The sequence below is a fragment of the Colletes latitarsis genome, chromosome 1 (genome assembly GCF_051014445.1).
Source record: "Colletes latitarsis isolate SP2378_abdomen chromosome 1, iyColLati1, whole genome shotgun sequence".
Classification (NCBI taxonomy): domain Eukaryota; kingdom Metazoa; phylum Arthropoda; class Insecta; order Hymenoptera; family Colletidae; genus Colletes; species Colletes latitarsis.
Window position 1 is genome coordinate 55,354,391 of NC_135134.1, and position 20,830 is coordinate 55,375,220.

The 20,830-nt window shown below is 43.6% G+C and overlaps 1 protein-coding gene across 4 annotated transcripts in view; it reads left to right on the top strand.

Annotated features, from left to right (window-relative positions):
• The window catches only part of Sox102f (transcription factor Sox102F), a 323,902-nt gene that overhangs the window by 263,976 nt on the left and 39,096 nt on the right, over positions 1–20,830 (top strand). For 3 of the 4 annotated variants that reach the window (XM_076772749.1, XM_076772769.1, XM_076772760.1), the window contains one exon: positions 19,683–20,408. In XM_076772749.1, the coding sequence (XP_076628864.1) occupies positions 19,683–20,408 (726 nt within the window). Of the gene's footprint in view, positions 1–2,801; positions 2,870–19,682; positions 20,409–20,830 lie in introns of those variants that run through there. The other variant, XM_076772779.1, reaches the window with a different exon arrangement.

Here is a 20,830-nt window from a genome sequence, read left to right on the forward strand (position 1 = left end):
CTTGTTAAGCTGTACACAAATCGGGCAACAACCGTCCAGAAATAGAGCCTCGCAGGACGAGAGTGGTTCGTCGTGGTGCAAAGGGGGACAGAATTATTGCTCGCGGTGTTAACTCTTTGTCTTGTTCGGTCGACCGTGCAACAATTGCTTCGGCCGACCGCGGAAGGTCCCGACGCGCGAACTCGACTATTAAAAGGTTATCGAGGCTTCGCGAGACTCGAGGAAATTAAGCGCAACCGAGTCGCGACCGAACATGTGTAACCATCGATTAGAATAATGGAAACGCGGTGGTGCATAGCAGCGGGGGTGGTTCAACTGTAAACAATACCGACTATAAGTCAAACGGTGACGACTTTTTGCGACAGCTCGAATGAAGAGTGCAGAACTAATTCGTTTTTCGTATTTTCATTGTGCGACTTTAAAAATTATTTAAATCGAAACCACAAACTCTAAGCGAAACACACGTTACATAGAAATTCTAGATCAAAGCGATGCTTCGCATTGTATAATATTTCAAACAAAATGCGCGTCGAAGAAGTTAAAAGGGAACACGTTTGAGGTTTTTAGTGTTGATTTCTTTTGTAATGCAAAGAATCAGAGAAACTAATACAAAGTACAAGCACGCCTTTTGAAACTCGTGATTTCTGTATTTATAAAATTGTCAGCGGAATACTTGGAAATGATGCAACCGGATTTCAAACTCTACTTATTCGAGAAACTAATGATTGACGATTTTATTTCGAAGTCCAGATATTTATTTAACGAAAGAAAAGCTACACGGCGATTCGAACGTAAACAAATGTTTTATTGCCTTCTGCGCAACTGTTCATCACCCGTCCGTTTTATTCTTTGCGTCGATCGTCCACCTGGATCGAGAAATCATTCCCTCCATCGTCCGATTGTGCCGCCATAATGACTCTATGGAAACTGAGAATTAAGCGAAATAGCAGGACTGACGTAAAGCAAATTATGCCACTGTCAGTTGTCGCATGTACCGATTCAGACTGTCGAGACATAATCATGTACCTGCATAATGCGCTGCTTTGACAAAAGACGAAAATTGAAAATGAGATCAATGGGAAATTTTAAAAGACGTACGAGGACCGAGAAGAAAATGACACTTTCTGTTTATTTTCTCGTAGAGAATTGCCTAGACGATCGATCCCAGAAATTTTGATAGGAAGAGACTTCGAATTGGATGTCGACGTCGCGCGAGACTCTTAATTGTATCGATCACGCTCGAATGTCTTATTAATCAATCAGAAACGTTTCCGGGGCTAAGCACTCTCTCTCCGAGAATAACTCGGATTCTAGGACCATGTTCCTGAGTACACCGGTTCGCGCCAAAAATACCGAATAATCTCGAGGAGCGCAATAATTAAGAGCGAACGCACGGTTTCGCGAAGCATTGACACGAAACGCCGCGCTCTCGCGAGCTTTATTGTAATGCAACGTGTTGCGTAACGAGAAAATCGTTCAACCCTTTTGTACCAACAAATTGCATTTAGCTTCTGGGAGGGAAAAGATAATTATTCTACGAGATCATCGATCAACACTTTTGCCAGAAGAACTTTCTCGTTATTCCTTTTTTCTTGTGTATACAGTAAACTTGTAGATTATTCGATTAGCAGAGGAAAATTGATAAACACTGATGACGTGGTACAAATCGTACAATAAGACTTTCCACTATACCTATCGTATTCTTCTGTTCGAGGAAAAAGGAGCGCATTTCTTTACGTAACGCACGTCAGTGACGAGCGTGTTCCGCAATTTTCCGCATCGTTCGGAGATTCGAGAGGGGGAGAAAAAAAAGAAACGAGTACACAGAAGCAGACTTTGTTATCGAAACGTTTCAATATTTCCATCCATATTCATCGGCCGCCTTTACATCCGTACGTTCTCCGTGCAGCAATAAATACTCGCGATGCATGGATTACTGACCGCTGCTCGCTGCGCGGAATTATTGCTCTGATCAATAACCAGGATAATATTTCGACGATTGTTTCGAACGAGCACGGTGAATACGCTTCGATAACGCTTTAAATAATATTCGAAGCATGGCCATAGAATTTGAAGCATTTGCGTAGGTAATTCTCGAACGAGACATTTTCTATTTCCGGATAGCGCGTGTACATTTTACTAAGTAATAAAGTTGATCACATCATATGTTTATAACGGCTGTGATCTAATCGTATAACATTTTAATACCGCAATAACACTATTTACTACTAGATTTGATTATGGTTCTGTGCTGAATATATTGAGGTCAGATTCGAAGCAAACTGGGAACCCGGAAACCCGGTCTAATCGAATAAATTTGTTGTTCTTTGAAGTATTCTTTTCTAGATCGCTCTAAAAAGATATTCTCGTATTGTCTCGGTGTATCGTGCTTTACTATTTAATTTGATAATGGCTTCGTATGAAAGTCATAATCTAATCGTAGAGCATTTCCATAATGTCATAATTACATACATTATTTGATGCTCTCGAGTACAAAAATAAATCGTCAGCTTATCGGGATAATCTGCTCCAAAATTAACAATGTATTAATCAGAGAAGAGCAAGATTTTATGTAAATACTAAGAGGATGATTAAGTTTTTATTCGCTTGTTGTGAAACATTTTATTCCACGAATAATAAATGGAAAGTTATTTATTTTTAATTCGTCGTTCGAAGTGTCTATTTAGATAAGACATTTTTATTGAGATAAGAATTTTGCTCGTCTCTGGTAAGGAAACATCAACGATCTTATAAAATCCCCATAAAATCGGTTAATGTTTCAGAGGAGAAACGTTAAGCGGGAATTCGAAACAGTGGCGGCTCGAATGAGATATACGCGGACAGCTCTATAATTACTTCTGACACCTCAGTACGTACGAATTCGGGAACGTGTGCATAAGCTTGACAATGGAGACGTTACTGGTTGTGCAGATTGCGTCATTAACCGCTGTCGATCGACGGCCGAGAGACAAAGCGCGATTCTAAAATGTCAAAACTTGCGACCGCTCGGGTTCAGCCGTGAATGGCGAAAATAAAAATCGCGATAACGCGGTACGTTCTGTATAATATCGAGGAACGTGCGAGCCGGTGTTGCGCAACAGCGAACAATATGTATAAACACTGGTGATAAAGCGTCCTGGTACAGATACCATGAACAAGTAGCGCGACGTGCGATAAAAACTATTCTTTCGGACATAAAAGTTGACCAGAACGCAAACGTGCCCCAATTCTGCGACCTACGCAGTTTAAACGGCCGAATTTCGCGCGATTATCAAAAGCACTTTGTGGATTTATACGTAATCGATCGATAATTGAAATTAGGTTCGATCTCTTCGAGGACAGAATATGTTTTGTGAAGCAAAAGAATAATTTCGATGGAATTGCAATTATTTTGAGAGATCGCGGATATTCGAGTTCGAAAGCGAAGCGCGAAAGGCTCGTTCGTAGGTCAACGACGCTCGATGCACCGATGCATCTTGCGAGGATGCATCTCGGTTGCACAGTGCACTTGACTTTGACCGATGCGGCAGATACATACATACTGTCGAGCTAAAAAAATGTATGTATCGAAAAGAATACCTTCTATTTAGAAGAGGCTTCTAAATCAATATTACAAATTGCCAATTAAAAAAACATAACTAATCAAATAGATATTCTAAATAAAAAATGAACGATAATTGTCGGGTATTCATCGTGGTCCGATCGATTTAATGATCCGCCACGATGAATTGCTAACGAAGGTGCGCACCGTAGCGATTGCCTAGCGATTTTTGTACTATTTACAGACGTTTTTTATTCTTTTTTTTTTACCTATGTCGAGTGAATTACAAAGTACATAATAACGATTGTCAGATCACCGGGAGACGCGGCTTGCGTCAACGACAGAGACACCGATACCAGTTTCGTTGGGTTGTCGTTTTTCTCGTATCTGCGCGGCTTTGACGATTCCCGCGAATCTCTCGCGGATCGAAGATCTCGTTACGCGACTAATTAGCTTCGAAAGCAAACGGGTGAACTCTTCGAAACGGAGAAAGGCATCTGCTCTAATTACGATACGCAACGATCGGAGGGGGGAAAAAAGCGCGGAGATAGACAGGGATAAAATTTCAACCTGTAATCACGATTTCCGGTTTCTACGTCGATGATTCGACGCATCGCGAAGGTATGCGATCGTGACATCGATGGCTTGCTGCACACACGTTGCACGTACACTTTCAATGTTTCGGAGAAATCCACGGTACTTTGGAATCTAATTTACTTTCGATAAAGTAAATGATTAATTAGTTGTTCTTTAAAAATGGTAATAACAAGGTTGACCTTAAGAGCATTAAAATCACTCTTCCGGCGATACCAGCCTATAAAATGAAGGACGGTCTAAACGATGAAGATGAAGTACGAAGATTCGAGGACATTAATTGGCACAGATCCACGCCAATCTGTCGGGAAACTTCCAGGGCATCTGGGTACAAGTGCCACGACAATTTCTAGACATTTGACAAAAATTGGCAAAGTTAAGAAACTCTAGGCGTAAATCCTTGAGGCACGATGTATGCAGTTCAATACTTTAGCGTCATTCTAACGAACCATTCCTGCATCGATTTATAACGCACGATGAGAAATGGATTCTTCGCTATAATCGACGAAGATGTGCTCAAATCGTGTCTAAAATAAAATTTCCGACGATGAAAACAACGAACCAATTCGGGCGTGGATTTGGAGTTTCATCGAGTCGAGCATAATCGAGACGCGTATTTCTTCGCCGTGTGCACTGCTGTCGACGACACGCAGTTGCACAACAATAGAATAATGCTCGGCTGACAAGTTGCTGCCCGACGCGGACAATTGTGCATGGGAACGGAATCGAGCCTGGCGCGTTGTCATCGGGAGCTCGTACGTCCTTTTCTCGGAATTGTAATGAGCTAAGAGGCCGATTACTATAATCGCCCGCGCTTGTTGTTTCGTTACAACCGCTGAGATATCCCATTGTAACTGAGAAACATTGATAGAAATCTCGGTCGTATCGAGGCGGGAGTCGTTGATCCGATTAGTTAGCTATTCATAGAAATGATATTTATTATTTAATTTTCGTAGTTATACTCCTAGTTGCTCGTCAGATTTCTTCTCCCATATATTTCTTATGCCAACTGTGCAGGGCCGATGTCGTGGGAAAATGATAAAAGAGTACTTGCGAGCAAATTGTTTGCATTAAAATATGCAGATACTGGGTAAGTGACTTTAGAGTGACACGGGGTTACAGAGGGTTAAACGTATGACGGGCGATGAAAGGAATACTAAGAATTTTTCTTCATAATAAAATGTTTACTACGTATAAACTAGAGAGTAATAGTCTTTTACAAAGTAGTCTCTTGCTGATAATGTGCACTTGCTCCAATTTTTCCGCCGCTGAAAACATCGCTGGGAGTCTTCCACCGAGAGGCTGTTGAGCCCTCTGACGCTTACTTTAACTGTGTCAGCGTCAGCAAATCTTCTTTCTGTTAGCTCCATTTTGATTCAAAGAAATAGGAAAAAGTCACGGATTTAAAGAATATACGCAGAATATAAACTCTTCCATTCCAGATATTTGCATCCCTCGTATCATCAATATAATTTCGTAAAACATGAAAGTTAATTTTTAAATAGAGCGTTAAAGGTTGATTCGGGCGTGGATCGGAAAGCAGTTTTCAGCGTTTGCGAAGTTTCTGCTCCAGTTTTCCTATTTTTAGCGCAAAACTTAATGCACACTCTTTGTTATTTCACTGGATCCATTATAGACACGTTCGACAATGCAAACATGCACGAACTTAAGCGCGTGGCGCTTAAACAATGATGGTCTTATCCATCTACTAGTAGCTACCATCGATATCCGCTAGACGTCAACGAAAGCTTCGAGAAGAGAACAAAATTTCTAGATATTCGTTAAATCTCCCCATAGATTAATTTGGACGCGACAGGGAACCATTTTTATTTGCACGATTGAATCGCAGAGACGAATACTTACCCAACTCTCGTTGCAATATCGGACAATTAGTAAAGATATATATGAAAACGATTATAATATAATAATTAAAACGTAAAGCAATTAAACGTGGTAATCAAAGAGATACGGCCGCCATTAACGATGAAGCATTAAATCGCATTCCACTATGACATCGCCAGGCTTGCATGTTTCTTTGAAGTCGCGACGAAAGTTATTGCAATTTACCTTGGATGTTTAAATTCATTCGTCATACTCATTGAATCTAACTTCAGAGGATATTCGTTTACTCTGAATTTTACAAAGTTCACTTTAAATCATTCGCTAAAAGCCATTCGAGGACTTAAAGCTGTCAAAGAACACGTGCCTGAGGCTTCCGACGTCAAAACAAGAAAACTTTGGCGCTAATGGGTGGATGGAAATGACACAAAAAGTGATGAAACCTTATAGAACGCTATTGTGCGTACATTGCTAATTAGACATTGCACAAACGCGATCGAAGTTTGACGGTATTTGCGTCAAAGCGAGGTTTTGCTAGAAAATCCGAGCAATCTTATTGCTCAAAGCGATGACTATCACGCTGTTAGACAGGAATCCAGCATCTCGATACTCTGAGCTGCTTCTAAATGATAATAATATGTTTGAATAGAGACATTCGCATGTTTAACTGATAAACGGAAAGTTTTTGCTCGTAAACCGCAATTTTCCATCGATAGATCGCCGTTCGAAACGATTCGATTAAAAAGCTAAGTGTTTCAGAGTTACGACACCGGTCGTGATGTGGAACAACGGGTTAGGTTTAAAAATAAACGAAATAATGTACTGCAGTCGTGAAAACAGATGTCGCTTTTCAGATGCCGCGAGAGAGAATAGTGACTTCCAAATGCGAGCGAGTAAAGCGACGCGTAAATATCATTTATTGCTGGTTCGTTTACCAAAGCCAGCTAGGACGTAGCTTTTTCACTGTCATTCTTCTTCCTCCGGGCCAGAGTATTCCTAACCGAAAGTGACCCCTAAAAAATTCCAAAACGGCATCTAAATACGAATACCATATGCCTGTCGTTCTCGACCGTGACTCAACGCGAAACATTGAATCCCATTTTGCCTCGGGGAGTATCGCTCTTTATCCTAATGGAATAGACCAACCTTCCTCCACTTAACCTACATCCGACTTTGTTTCAAAGCGACTTTGCAAGTTGTTAAATGCCACTATTTACACAGCGTAGATCCCATTTTCTTGAAACGCGGTTGAATAATAGATCTTACTAAATCGATCCCTACTCGCTTCGCTTTAAAATAATTCGTAAGGGGTTGATATAGATTAAGATTTAGAAAATCACTGTTATAAAGTACTTAACTCTGATCCAAAATGAAATTAAAAATTGAAAAGCAATACTGAAATAAGTTTAAAACACAATTCGAATATCGAATCCCACGATCATCGAATAGGGACGCGTTCGTTTCGAATCTCAGTGGAGCAGAGCAACCCTTGGCCACTTAATCTAGACACAACACAGACCCAAGGCGACTTAAAAACTTGGAAATCTGTACCGCAATGCTAACACAGCACAAGTACCTGTCATTCGACGGTATAAATCAACGCGAAACATGAAATCCCATTTCCTCTGAAACGCCACATCTCCGTCGTTCTTCGTCGTAATGGAGACCGACCCTCAGCCGCTCCGCTACAATTAATCTCATCGACCTATGTACTAGGGGTGGTCTGTTCACCAAAACAAAACTGAATCGTGGTCGAAGCAGAAGGCTCTCGATGGCGGCAGTGAGCTTCCTTGGAGCGTCACCGTCTCGAAATTCTGCGACGTCTGTCTCCACTTCAGACTCTTGACAAAGACAAGACAATCTGAACGAACAGGATCCGACAGGACCCGTCGTCCAAGAAGCTAGCTTGTTCATTTTTCATCGAGGGTGGCACTTAATATTCTTACATATTTAGTACAATAATTATTTCGTCTTGATAAAGATAAATAATTGTTTTCGAGACCATCTATATCTTTGCGCAACACCTGGTTGTCCAATTATCGCATTCAATATATAACTAGTCAAGCACCTGCTTTGAAGAGAACATTGGCGCCAGTCCATGCTTTTGAAATTTGATAACTATAAAAATGGTGTGGATTCATGGTCGCCAAAAATATATTTTTCTCCGAGTAATGTTTCCATTCTTTGAATACCCGATAAATTTACTTATTGGCACCCTCCGAGAGCTTGCAACGAGCCAATTGGCGAGTGTCGATATTGTTAAGCCGATCGAAACGCAAAATCTTTTATATCTCTGAACAAAGATAGACTGACCACACAGGGGCTGCTTAAGTTTGGATTGTTTAATCGTTTATCGACGTTTCGTCATCAATTTACGTGCCCTCCTCGGTCGACCGTAATATGTCCTACGACGCGTGTCCAACTTTATAATTTCGCTGCGTGACAAGTGGAATCCCTTCTCTTATAATGAACAAATAACGAATGTCATTTAGGTTTTTATAAAAATGGAGCGGATTAAAGATCCACGCTCTGATTATATCCTACAGATTAAATAATTTCTGAAGAGAACCAGAGAATCCAGGTCGTAGACGATGAAATCAACGAAGTTAAAATTGAGCTTCTCATATCGTATTATCGATAATAATTTCTTTATTTTTATTTGAACGAGTCACGAAATTTTTATTTAAATAAGAATTGTGGGCATCGGCGAGGTTGCAGACGCAAGCATGGCGGGGGCGGTGGCGCGGCTCGCACTAACGCGTTCCAGATGCCGGTCTCTTTGTTCCCATCGATGCCCGGCTCTGGTCTCTCGGCAATGCCTAAAATTTTCTCTGGTTCGGTCTTTGCTACTCTTGTCGTTCTGTCGTCAACACTCCGCGTACGCTCTCTTGCTCTCTGTTCGCGTTCTTGCGCGCGGAGTCGTTCCGTGTTAAGTATTTCCGTTCGATTGTTTTTGTATATTTACCCTCGAGCCACCACGCGGCTCTCTGCTTGCGCTTTGTTTGGTTACACGCGCCGCTCGAGGGAACATCTAATTCCCTCCCCGTCGGTCTCTGTGTTCGCTCTCCACCCGCGGTGTTCTGCGTTTCTGTTAAGGGGTTATACAGAGTGTCTCGGTAACTACGTCGCTGACTTACAAATTTCTTTTCGAAGGGGCACTGTGATACAATTTTTCCTCGAGGTCTAATATAACAGTGCATAATTTTGAGTACAGAATGCCAAAAACGTAAATTTGTTTGGACATTGAGGGGATTGTATTTGCCATTGCCTGTGATAGCACAATATAGTAGGTAGCACTTTGCATATGACTTTTGTCTGACTCCGATTTTTTAGAGTTAGTCTGTTCTATCATTGTTCTTTTCTTTTTGGTCTGTTACTCGAATCATCGATAAATTAAAATTAGTACGGTGGAAGAGGATATTGTCAGTTTCGGAGCCAGCGACAAAAGGTCCAGGCTTTCTCAGCGGCGTCGTGTGACGCGTGCACACGTGTACTGTGCTGCATTTCTCTCTTTCTCTCTTCAGTCTCCCAGCATCTCAGTGTGTTCTTTCTCCATGAAGAGACGCGGAAAGGAGAGCGTGCGAAGGACGAAGCCCGCCGCGCCGGACGGAGGACCGAGAGGCCTAAGATTCGAGCAACTTGACACTGAACACATGGCCCCACTTCTCAAACCCACACTCGCCTCCAGAAGACCCTCCATCTCTTCTTGCCCTTCTTTCCCGGCCCTCCCCCTCCTCGTGCTCCCTCTCGGTTTACTTCACTTTTGTTCGACGCCTCCCGATGCCCTTTTCTTTCGCAGTTCTGATGCTCGATTTCGTGCTCCTGCATATCGATGCCCCCGGACCCTGCGATTGTCTGCACCGATTCGTAATTAGGCCCTGGGACAGGAATGGGAAAACTTGCATTCGAATAACAGATAACCAATAAGACCAATCTTCAATAAATCGAATTTAGGGATTTTCTCAACTTTCTCCGGGTCGAATTATTTTCTCCGAAATAGACAGAAATTATAAACGATGTCTCTTGTATAATATTTTAGTAAATTGTGAATTTAAATTAAATACTGTGGATTAATATTATTTACATTCCGAGTAGCATCTTTATTACACGAATAAAGAAAGTTTGCATGTCATAATAATATCATAATATTGCACAAAGGCCAAGTAGTCAAAGGTTAAGTCTAAACCTGACCTCGATGTCTGTTACGACTATAACGTAATTATAATTATGACCGATATGTGCATTTCTCTTTGTAAATTTGTACTTTCTGTTATCCTCTTAATACATGAAGTTTCACAAATGAATTATTAGAAACAATTTTAACGATTTAATTATAGCCATTACATGAAAAGTCCCGTACAATTCAATTCGCAAGCTTCGAGTCTACTTTTTTTATTCGTTATTCGCAAATAGAAATGACTAACCTCTGCCGTAGATGGATCTTTGGGAGTTCCCGAACTAGCAAGGAGAAATATTAAATATTTATTTCTGTTTACATTTACCCAACTCTGGCAGTGCAGCAAATTTCTAAGCTAATGACGTAAGCGGAAATGCTTGGTCGTGGACGTCGAAATCCATAGCCCATGCTATAAGGAAAACTACAGTTCGTTTATGATTCGCGGATGAGAGGTCGGGTCACGCTCCTCGCTATTCGCGAAATCGATTAAACGCTATCAGTAGTTTGTCGCATTTTTCATTATCCTCCATGAATGATGAATATACAGGATGATTCCGAAGTAGGCTCACCTGAACGATTAAATAATGTCCAGTGAATCCTCCCATCCTACGAAGGAAATCTCAGATGCGATCTTCATCGAGTTTAACTAAATTTGGCGAGGTGGTAGATTCGTATCTACAATAAACGTAATAAGAATGACAGTCGTTGATGATCGTGCAACCATCTATTTCAGAATCACCCAGTATAAAAGTCTTGCACTTTCCGTTTCCCCCTCTCTTGGAGTCACGATGATTAGTGACATCATTGTGATTTCGTAAATTAACGATCTGTTGCTTCCAATCGTATGAATCGATCTACTTTGAGGAACACGCCATTTGTAATGTAGGAAGAGTTTTCTTGTTTTTACTATAATATAGTAATATATTATTATTAGAGATAACGATTTCGATGCACGCGCGTCGCGTTGACGTATCGCGCTCGTCGTTCCTCCGCGAAATCTCCGTATCGAACGTCGTAAAAACGATTTTTACGTAACGCAAACTGTTTCACAGAGACTGCAACGACGTTTGTTCTCTCTCGCTTGGTTTAATCGACGGCCTGGGATCTCGGTTACGCGCTTATCATCCGATCGTTGGTCGAGTTCGGTTTGTTAGAGAAGCAATGCGCATTGTTTGCAATTTAGGTATCGAAGTAACGGTGGAATCTTCGTTCTCCGCAGAAAAATCACTTTTGCATACAATAACTAATAGTTTTAAAGCCATTCGAACGTTCAAACCACCGACGCGCGTATACGGAAACCTGCTAATTAAAGCAGGTACTTTAATTAGTTTATTTTTAGACGGAGAAAAACTTCTGTCTACAAAACAATAGTCATAACAATATTTTAAGGGAACGTAATTAGTTCTCACGCTTGAGAAAGAGGACGATGATAATTCTAAATCACGAATCAAGCTAGTATATCTGCAGTTAAATAAAGAGATGAACGAAATAACTCTTGGGGAACCTCTTGATGCGAGGGCCCTTTGCTTGGTTATCTTGGTGGTGGATCCGCCCTTATGAATAGTTTTGAAAAAAAGCTGAAAGCGTGAAAGGTGGCCCGGCCGGGCGTGGTAATCGAGGAATTTTTTCGAAAACGGTCACGCCGTTTCCGCATGTGTCAGCATAGAAATAAGGAATTTGAGGGAGTCGGTGGCCGCGGAAAGAGGCAGCACGGCAGCCGTTGGAAAAGTTGTAGATAGCGAGTCAGAGGGAGCCGGTGAAAAAGGAGCGAGGAAGGGCTCGCTGGAGCGTAGGCGACGGCTTGGTGGTCCGCTGATAACGTATTCTCGGTAGAAGGAAGAAGACTGACGGAAGATTGCTTTTACAGCAGCCGACAGCGCGCGTTGTCGGTTCCTGTGAATGTGTTCCTCTCCTTGGTTCGCTTCGCTTCTGCATTTCTCGCCGTGTCGTGAAAACCGAGAGGACTCCGGCCTGGGACAGCTTCGGGGTGCCTCACGGTCTCTGGCGGTGATAGCGTCGCGACAGCCTCCGTTTCCTGTGTACGTACCTACGTGTGCGTGTGTGCGCGCCTCGCTGTGGTCCGCACCCGCTCATACATAAACAAGAGATCGGTCGACGCAGCTTCAAAAGAAGAGACGCTAGCTGGGACTCCATTATGTAGAGCATATCCCACGGCGGTCCTATAAAGAATACTAACGATATGGCTTTCTCTCCTTGCCAAGGTTTTCTCGCTTCTTCGCCGGTTGAGAACTCCTGCGACCTCGGCCTCCTCCGAAAGACCACCCTTCCGTCAAGAAACCCACCCCTACGCTTCTCGTGTTCTTTCTGTTTCGCTCGCATCGCCTCCTTCTTGGGAAACGTCACTGACCGTACACGTGTACCCGTGAGTCTCCCGAGGAATTCAGGATTGAATCCATCAACCCATCGGGGGTCGAAGAATTGGTCGTTTGCGATCCATTAGGATTGTTAGAGGGTTTGTCTTTAGTTGGCACAAGGCAGGGAGCGAATGATAATTGTAAAAAAAATTTCTAAGTCTCCGGTGCACGGAACAGTCGATCCGTCGCGGTGTCGCGTATTACGTCCCATACTTCGTTTTTTCTTGCCCGGTCCCGAGGGGTTAAAAGAAATAATTGAGATAACGAGACAGAGAATACGAGAAAGTAAATTAATGATCTCTTATCGGTATTGTACGCACGCCTCGAAGGGCACCGGAGGCCTCGACGGCGCTAAATTAGTCAATAGCGCATATCTTCGGTTCACTCACTTTCGCGCGTGTAATCAGCGCAGCTGTGGTCGGACTTAATTAGAAAGCACTCGCCGTTCTCATCGGCCGACGAGAATATAATGAATTTAAAAAATTTAAAGCGATCGCTGGCTCCTCCGTTTCCCTCGAAATTAGTTTCACGCCTCGACCAGCGCCTGTTATCTCTTCATTTAATTCCTACGACTCGTCAGCTCTACCACCCCCGCCAGAAATCCTCTCTTCTGGTCAATTGTATAACTCGGTTCGTGTTCTTTTTTAACGTTACGTGACGCATTAGCGGGTTGGTGGATGGCTCGCAGCGACGGAAGTCGACTCGAATCGCGCAGCGCCGCTGGAAACCCTCCCCCTCCTGGCCGGCCGGTACCGAAACACGCCACAGCCACCCCTGCTCGGCTACTTGAGCCCGAACAGATGCTGCATCCCCAAAAAACCACGCTCCCATTGTGCCACTAATAGAAAGTCAAGCGTCGGCTTACGCTGCTCGGCAGGCCCTCGCGCTGCGTCGAAAAATTTGACTGCCGGTTACGCAGGCCCTTTAATTGGCTGCGCGAACTGAGGGAAGGGGCAAGCCCGGGAAGCCGATTGTAAAACACGATTTTCGCGTTAAATTAAGTGCGACGCTGTGTAGCGCCGGACGTGACCGAGTTTGACGGATCGTCGCGGTCTTCGATCGTTTCTGCCGGTGAAAATCGTTCCTCGGGTTCGCGAGTGTTGGATTTCGGTGCATCAGTGTGTGATCGGAGTTGCATCGTGCGGCGATGAGGCGATCCAAACGTAAGATCGATAGTTTTTTCACTTTGAAACGACGTTTAAAAATTATTAGCACTGGCGTATATTCGAAAAATATGTATATGGGGCAGAGTAATATAAGGCGAATATAGGGCAGACCCCGTAACCGGAAGAGTCTAACTGTTTTAACTGCAACCACATGTCGCTGTCTACGATCGCGAGAAGTTAAACAAGAAACACTGTTCTGTCTCCACGAAAGTTGACATCATCCTGTACATACAGTGGACTCCAAAAGTAGTCGTACCCTTTCGTATGTAGGATAAACGTTGAATTCAAAGTTCTCAGTCATTTTGACCAGGCTATAGCGTTATAGCAGGTTCGCGTATCAGGGTGGGAAATCTTTTTGGAACGTGGGTGAAGCCGGACAGGATTTTCAAACGAATTTCGTTACGGATAACACTGATCACCGTTGCGTTGGGCGATAACGCGCGGATACGATTTCAAACGCAACTAATAACATCGGTTTCGACGATAATTTATCTACGAAGTAAGCGTAACTGGGATGTTCGACCTTTTCCGATAAGTCGGAGTATTGTATGCGCTCGTACATCAAAACGTGAGCGCGAGATAATTGCGTCGAAGCGGTTCGGTTTACTATACTTGGCTCTGGGAACGGGTAATTTCATAATGACTTACGATAGTCGTAACAAGAGCGAGCCAGAATACGATTAGGCCGCGACACAATCGGTTCGCGTGGACGCGTATTCGTCTTTCTCTTTCTCACGCCGTTTCCTACCATTTTTGGTTTCTTCATATTTTTCTCCTATCTGTCGTTTTTTGTCTCCTCGACCCGTTGGGTAACTCGTTGTTCTTTCGATTATCGGTTATAATAACACGAAGCCTAGGATTTACGACGTCAGGTATGAAAAAAGCAAGTGAAAGATAAGAACAGAGGGGTTCGACCATCGCCCGATATAGACGACGAAGCTATTTTGACTCGATCGTGACCATTTCCTTATTACTAAAATTCGAGAATCTCCAGTTAAATTTAATACATTTCTCCAATTGATCAAAATGACCTTGCATTCGATCAATGCATCGCACTCGAACCGTTTCCGAGGGACGAAGCGTCGCTGCGAGAGGTTGATTTCGGATAAAAAAGAGGAGATTTTGGAGGAAGAGAAAAGAGAAAATTCGTTTCCGCCGGCAGTCGTGCACGGGTCCCTTTCTATCGACGACGGAAACAGAGCAAAACGAAATAAAACGCGACATTTTCATCGGAAGAATCGAATCAAGATGGCTAAGCCAGGGTAAAAGGACGAAAAGAGGGACGGGGGTGGACTGTGAGGCTCGGAGAGAAAAAAAATTACTCGTATAATTGCTCATTTCGCAATGTTAATGAATCGGTATCTGAATGAATGGAGATTGCATAGCAGCAAGAGAGGGAGCACTCGTGGAGCAGAAAGGGGGAGATCCGGTGATTTATCTTCGCAATGGATGAGCCCATGGTTTATCGATGTCGGCCCGTTATCAGACGCACTGTCGAAGAGCCGTGCACGTTCTGAACTTCGAACCGTGTCTCGCTAATTTCTACGATCGCAGCTCGAGTCCATGTTCGCCGAATTTCTCGATCCGCGTGACAATTAGTCGGACGCCTTCGTTCTCGAGCTTCCAATTAGAGGAAGATTTAATACCGAAACGGTAAAAACTGTTACCAGGAACTAAGTTTCCAGTTATAATCTCAACGACATTGGAATTAGTCATAACAAGTAATTTGTTATTACGTTTCTGACCGGTTGTTTACGATCATCTTCAAACCAATCAAGATAGAATGATTTATGTTAAAGGGAGCGATACATCAAAGAGAGGGTTGAAAAGTGTAAAGTTTTACACTGATAGAGACAACCACCCTGTTGCAAAAAAATTGTCGACAGTTAAGGGTTGAAATATGGACACGTGGCAAGAACGATCCGTTTAGCGCGAAGGGAGGAAGTAAATTTATTTAGTCGTCGGTTTTATCGCGATGAAAGCGACCGGTCAGGGTCCTTCCGGAGAAACAAATTCGTCCATTGTCGGTGGCGCGGCTCGCGTGCTTTTTCATCGTTTTCCGGTGTGATTTCAGTCACCCGGTCCTTGACAGCATCTGGCGGTTAAAAATATATTTTTTCCGGCTTGCCTCTGTTTTTGTTCCGCCTCCTAGACGGTCTAGTCTTAGATCTGCGTTTCGCAAAGTAATTACGCCACGCCGTGAACACACAGACACCGACGCTCAAGTCATCGTCGTCGTGGTCGTGGTCGTTTCTCTCTCTCTTTCTCGCGACAGAAATACTTCTCGTATAAGGATAGCGACGAGTTTCGAGCTGTCGCTCGGCGACGACGAAAACGGGCTGCGTGGAAATCTAGAACGCGCGGCGTCCGTCACGGTTAGACAATGGAAATGCAGAAACGAGCCGACAACGCGACAATGATAGAACCGCGCGAAATTTATCTCTAGCGCGTGCGCGTGCGTGCAACCGCGACTTGGACGGTCGTTACTCGCTCGATTTTCCTCCGCATTTCTCGCTGCAACCAAAATATCTCGCGTTGTGGAATGTTTATCGTAGAAATATTATATCAGTGTCATAATCGACGATATTTTGATATTTCGAACGCGTATAAATTTTAACAGGAATTAAAACCGTGGGAGATAGATTTTGGCAAAGTCGTAGCGAATAAAAGGTTAAGATTCTGGTGTTAAAATACAAAAGAATTAAATTTAGCTAATTCTAAAATCAATGGCGGAACAGTTATATACGAATTATTCGATCAATCTGCTCGACGATAGGGAACTGTTCGTCAGGTGGATTCTTCGAATTCGTGACACGGAACAAAACGAAAGTATGGCCTTAATTTCAAAATATTAAAGAATGATCGGTAATGTAATTCATATCGTGGGCCCCCGAGAGGACAGTCTTCAAAATGCTAATTAAGATTAAGGCGAACAGGGTAGATGGAGTTCTGAATAATTTGGGTAGGCTCGGAGATCAGTTGTAGAGGAGACAATGGAGACATTATACGCTTTAAATAAGGCACGTCTCGATCGTGAACGTTGCCAAAATCAACATTTCAACCACCTATATATGTCACCCGAATTTCCAGACATATCGTTCAACATCAATCTCAAAGCACCGAGTGTTGTTATCCAGACATTTTCATAAATTGTTAGAAGTATATGTAGACATTAGAAAACTCGTGTTGTGGGGGGCATGCGTCTATTGTTAATCTTAAACATTTGAGTGCAGACTCGCCAAACTAGTCCCCAGGTACTGAGCTTCGTAAAAATCAAAATCCGACGCCACTTTTTCAGCCTCTGATGCTGATTCAGGGATGCTTCCTGGATCCCTGACAAACCACTGTATCCTTCACCTTCCAAAATTTTGACGTCCTTAGCCCGGTACCGAGGCTTTTCACGAGTTAAAGCTGCCTTTGGCGTAGTACTACGACTTCTGGGGGATATCTTATCTGAGGAGCCAAAGGCTAAAACGAAGGACATTCGAACTATGAACATCTTCGCTTACGCAACAATTGGTCTTTAAGAGATCCAGATCTGGCGGATGAGAATGGCCTAGCGTTCGTCTTTCTTCTCCGCCATGTGGTCGAGACAGAGGAGAAATTCGGCACGATTCCATCATTATCGTGTCTCCGGGGTCACCGAAGACGCGATGGACTTTCGACTATATACAGTCCCATATAAGCTAGTTGGACGCGTTCGCCATGTCGGTCAGCTTTTCATTCATGCTGCGTTAGTCATTGATGACTGCTAATATCAATGTTTATAACATGTACTTCTACATGGAAATACCCACGAGCGATTACACGTTGTCGATATTGGAGCAATTCGATATCAAAGCCCTTTCATTTCTACCGTAGGCAAGTAGCTACGTATTTAGAACTATTCATCTAGATTTTCAAATATCTGAATATCTGTATTGGTTTCCTTTTATTCGTATAAATAGTAGTAGCATATTTGATTCAAATTCCATCAATATCTGTATTTTCCAAGTTTCCTTGTTCGAAAGAAGCGTGCTAGTTATTTATTCGAAACCTGTTGTGCATTAAACAACAACTCTCTCTTCCGTATATAAGTAGGTCACTTTTAAAAATGTTACCCAGCAATTATTTTTTATTAATGTTTCATAACAAACGATTGCGATTTGGAAATGGAAACTTCCTCAGTGCCTAGATGCCAGTTTTTTGCATTTTTCGCGTATAAATTATTCGAACAGACAATTAGCGCACAAATCCATAATATGACTCTAGATCTATTAATGCTGATGAATCCCACAGTGTTCGCGAAGTTGATTTATTTAGCAAATATAATTTAATTTATTTAACAATAATAGAAACGTAATAAAGATCCAGACGCCAACCGATCGTTAATCCTTCGTACAGTTTCATGTCGAAATCTAAATAAAAGTAACTAGTATCACGCGATTCTACCATAAAACTCGGGTTTGGAAATCTAAACAAATACAGTAAAATTCTTTTAATTATTTCCCCTTATTAAATTACTGGTAACAGGTCTACCGAGTCATCGCAGAGATCGTTTATCGCGTTACGATTTTCTCGCCACATGCACATCCGTGGCGAGGAAGCACGTGTTCGCTGTGACGCGCGTGCACGAATGCACGCGTAATTCGGGTCTCTGTAAAAAAACGCGGGCCGATCACGTGTGCAAAGATGCGCATCGTAGCGAGACAGTCACTATAAACTACACTAATTTCAACATTATCCTACTAACCTTCGATCTGTCATTTGACGTGGACAAGGAAAACCTACAGCCTCTAATATCGATCGAGACTCGTTGAGTCTCCAATCTTGAAATCTCGATTGGTATTTAAATTCTATAAAAATTCCTGAATCTTGACCAAGTCTTCAAGATCCATCACGGCGAAACTTCACTATCAAAATTGTCCCAACGGTGTCAAGTAATTTTGACATCGAGTAAACGCGACTTCGCTTCGCGTTTCCAAACTTGGGAGTTTCCAAAGTTTCGAATCTCTTTCGAGACACAGATTCGAATGCCCATCACTACTTCTGACCTCGCAACCTCGGTCAGCTTGACCAGTCGCGAGATAATGGCGCCCCGGCGCGTATATTCTTTCCTCAGATTTGTCCCCGCGTCCTCTGGTCGCGATCTCTGCCGATTGATGGAAAGAACGTTACGACACGCGCGCGCGCAACAATAATAATCCATGCTCAATAATCGCGTTCGATTATTGCGCCTCATGTACGATTACGTAATCCGATTTGCTCCTTCGGACGTACGCCGCCGTTTGCGATTTAGATTTAGATTTGGTAATTTGTAGACGGAAATGAGTGGACCAGGCTCCGCTAGGCTGGTCTGGGTTAGGTGCTAAATTAACGACAGATGGAGATTCAGACGGACCGTTCGACGGATGTCGAGGGTCATCTGGTAAGGAATCGCCACTCTGCGTAGCTTCTCCTGAAACCGGACTACACTTGAAACGCATTTACAAACGGCCACTGTAGGGGGATGGTCTTTGACGCGTTCGATAAGATGCTAGGAATTATAGTACACTGTCTTGTTTGCTTTAAACGATTTTAAACCCCCTAGTTAGGAATTATGCAAAAATCTCAATGTCTCCTATTCGACCCTTCCGCCCTGCAATTGTTCGGTAGATCCAGACGAAAGAAGTAAAAGTTTTCCGCGCTCCAAGTCGTCGTGTCGTTAACCGTGACATTTGCTACCCTGCACCAATACATTATGAATTATAACGAGGCTAGCTCGCGGAAGATCATTCTTGCGGAGCGATTACGGTAGCAACTTTGTAGCCGTTACGTAACCGCGCGTGACGAGAAAACAAAGTGCTCCTTGTGCCTTCTATAATTAAATAAAAGGGGGAAAAAACAAAGCATTTGAGAGCCTCGGGACATAGACGTGTCCCGAGCGGTGGTCGTGTCTGTTCTCCTTCGGTTGATCGCAGAAGATCACAGCGTGCAACAAACTCACCTGGACGTTTCCGTTTCGCTTTCAGATTGAGGATGTCCTCAAAGAGGAAGTCACCACCAACGAAGCTATCGGAGGGCGGGGGCGGCACGGGTACAGTGGCAGGCGCCAACGAGGAGGAGGAGGACACGACCTCGTCGGTGACCGGTGGCCCCGGTGGCGAGACAGCCGTCGGCGAAGAGGATCCCACCACCCCCGTCGGCATCGAGGAGTGCTACCCTCATCCGAGGGGCGGTGATTGCGAGTCGTCCGGGTGTTCGTCACCGGCGACGACCAGCGAGCCCGATCTCCGAGACTCGCCCTCGCCATCCTCGAACTCCCTGCGCACCAGCAAGCGACAGAGGATCGTTGTCGCCGGCCAGGACACGCTAACGCCCTACAACTACCCCCATCACCACCACCATCATCACCATCATCATCACCATCACCACACGAACACATCGTCTTCGTCCGGTGGTGTCGTGGAACCGGCGAGCTCCTCGGAGTGCGGCTCGCCGCCCACACCCTTAACCGTCGACCCCTACTACCCCGCTCACCCTCATCACAACAACAATAACAACACCGTCACGCAGAACAACAACAACAACGGTGGTAGCAGCGCCACGCCAGGCGGCAAGAGATCCATGGACGACGTGCTGAAGAGGTTAACCTGTAAGATGAACAGCGAGTCGTTGTCGCTGCAGGACGATACCACCAACAACAGGCGGACTACCCCGCCGCCGTCGTCCACCCCCACAGGACACAACGTGCACTGGTTAGTTCAGGTGACGTTAGATCGGTGGTCGGGCAACCCTCTTTAACCTTGGCTCATCAACAATTGATTTCTTTAGCATTTTTTCTATTTCTTTTTTCTTTTTGAAGATTCTTTCGGTCTCTACGATAGTCCTTCGGTCAATAGGGGGCGAAAGTTGTTTCTCTCGATGTTTCCTTTTGAATTTGCGTTCACGATTTCCCTACAGGATTTAAATGTATTATATTTATCTGAATTGCCAGAATGACCTGCAGAAATTACTATAGACCCCATCGGATTGTCATAAGCTATACATATGTGGAGAAAGTAAGGTAAAATCGAGTGAAAGAACATAATGGAAATAGCTTTGCGACAATTTAATTATGAGAATACAAATACAGGATATGAAGCTGAATAGAACAGAAGGTACGCAAATTTCTGAGAGG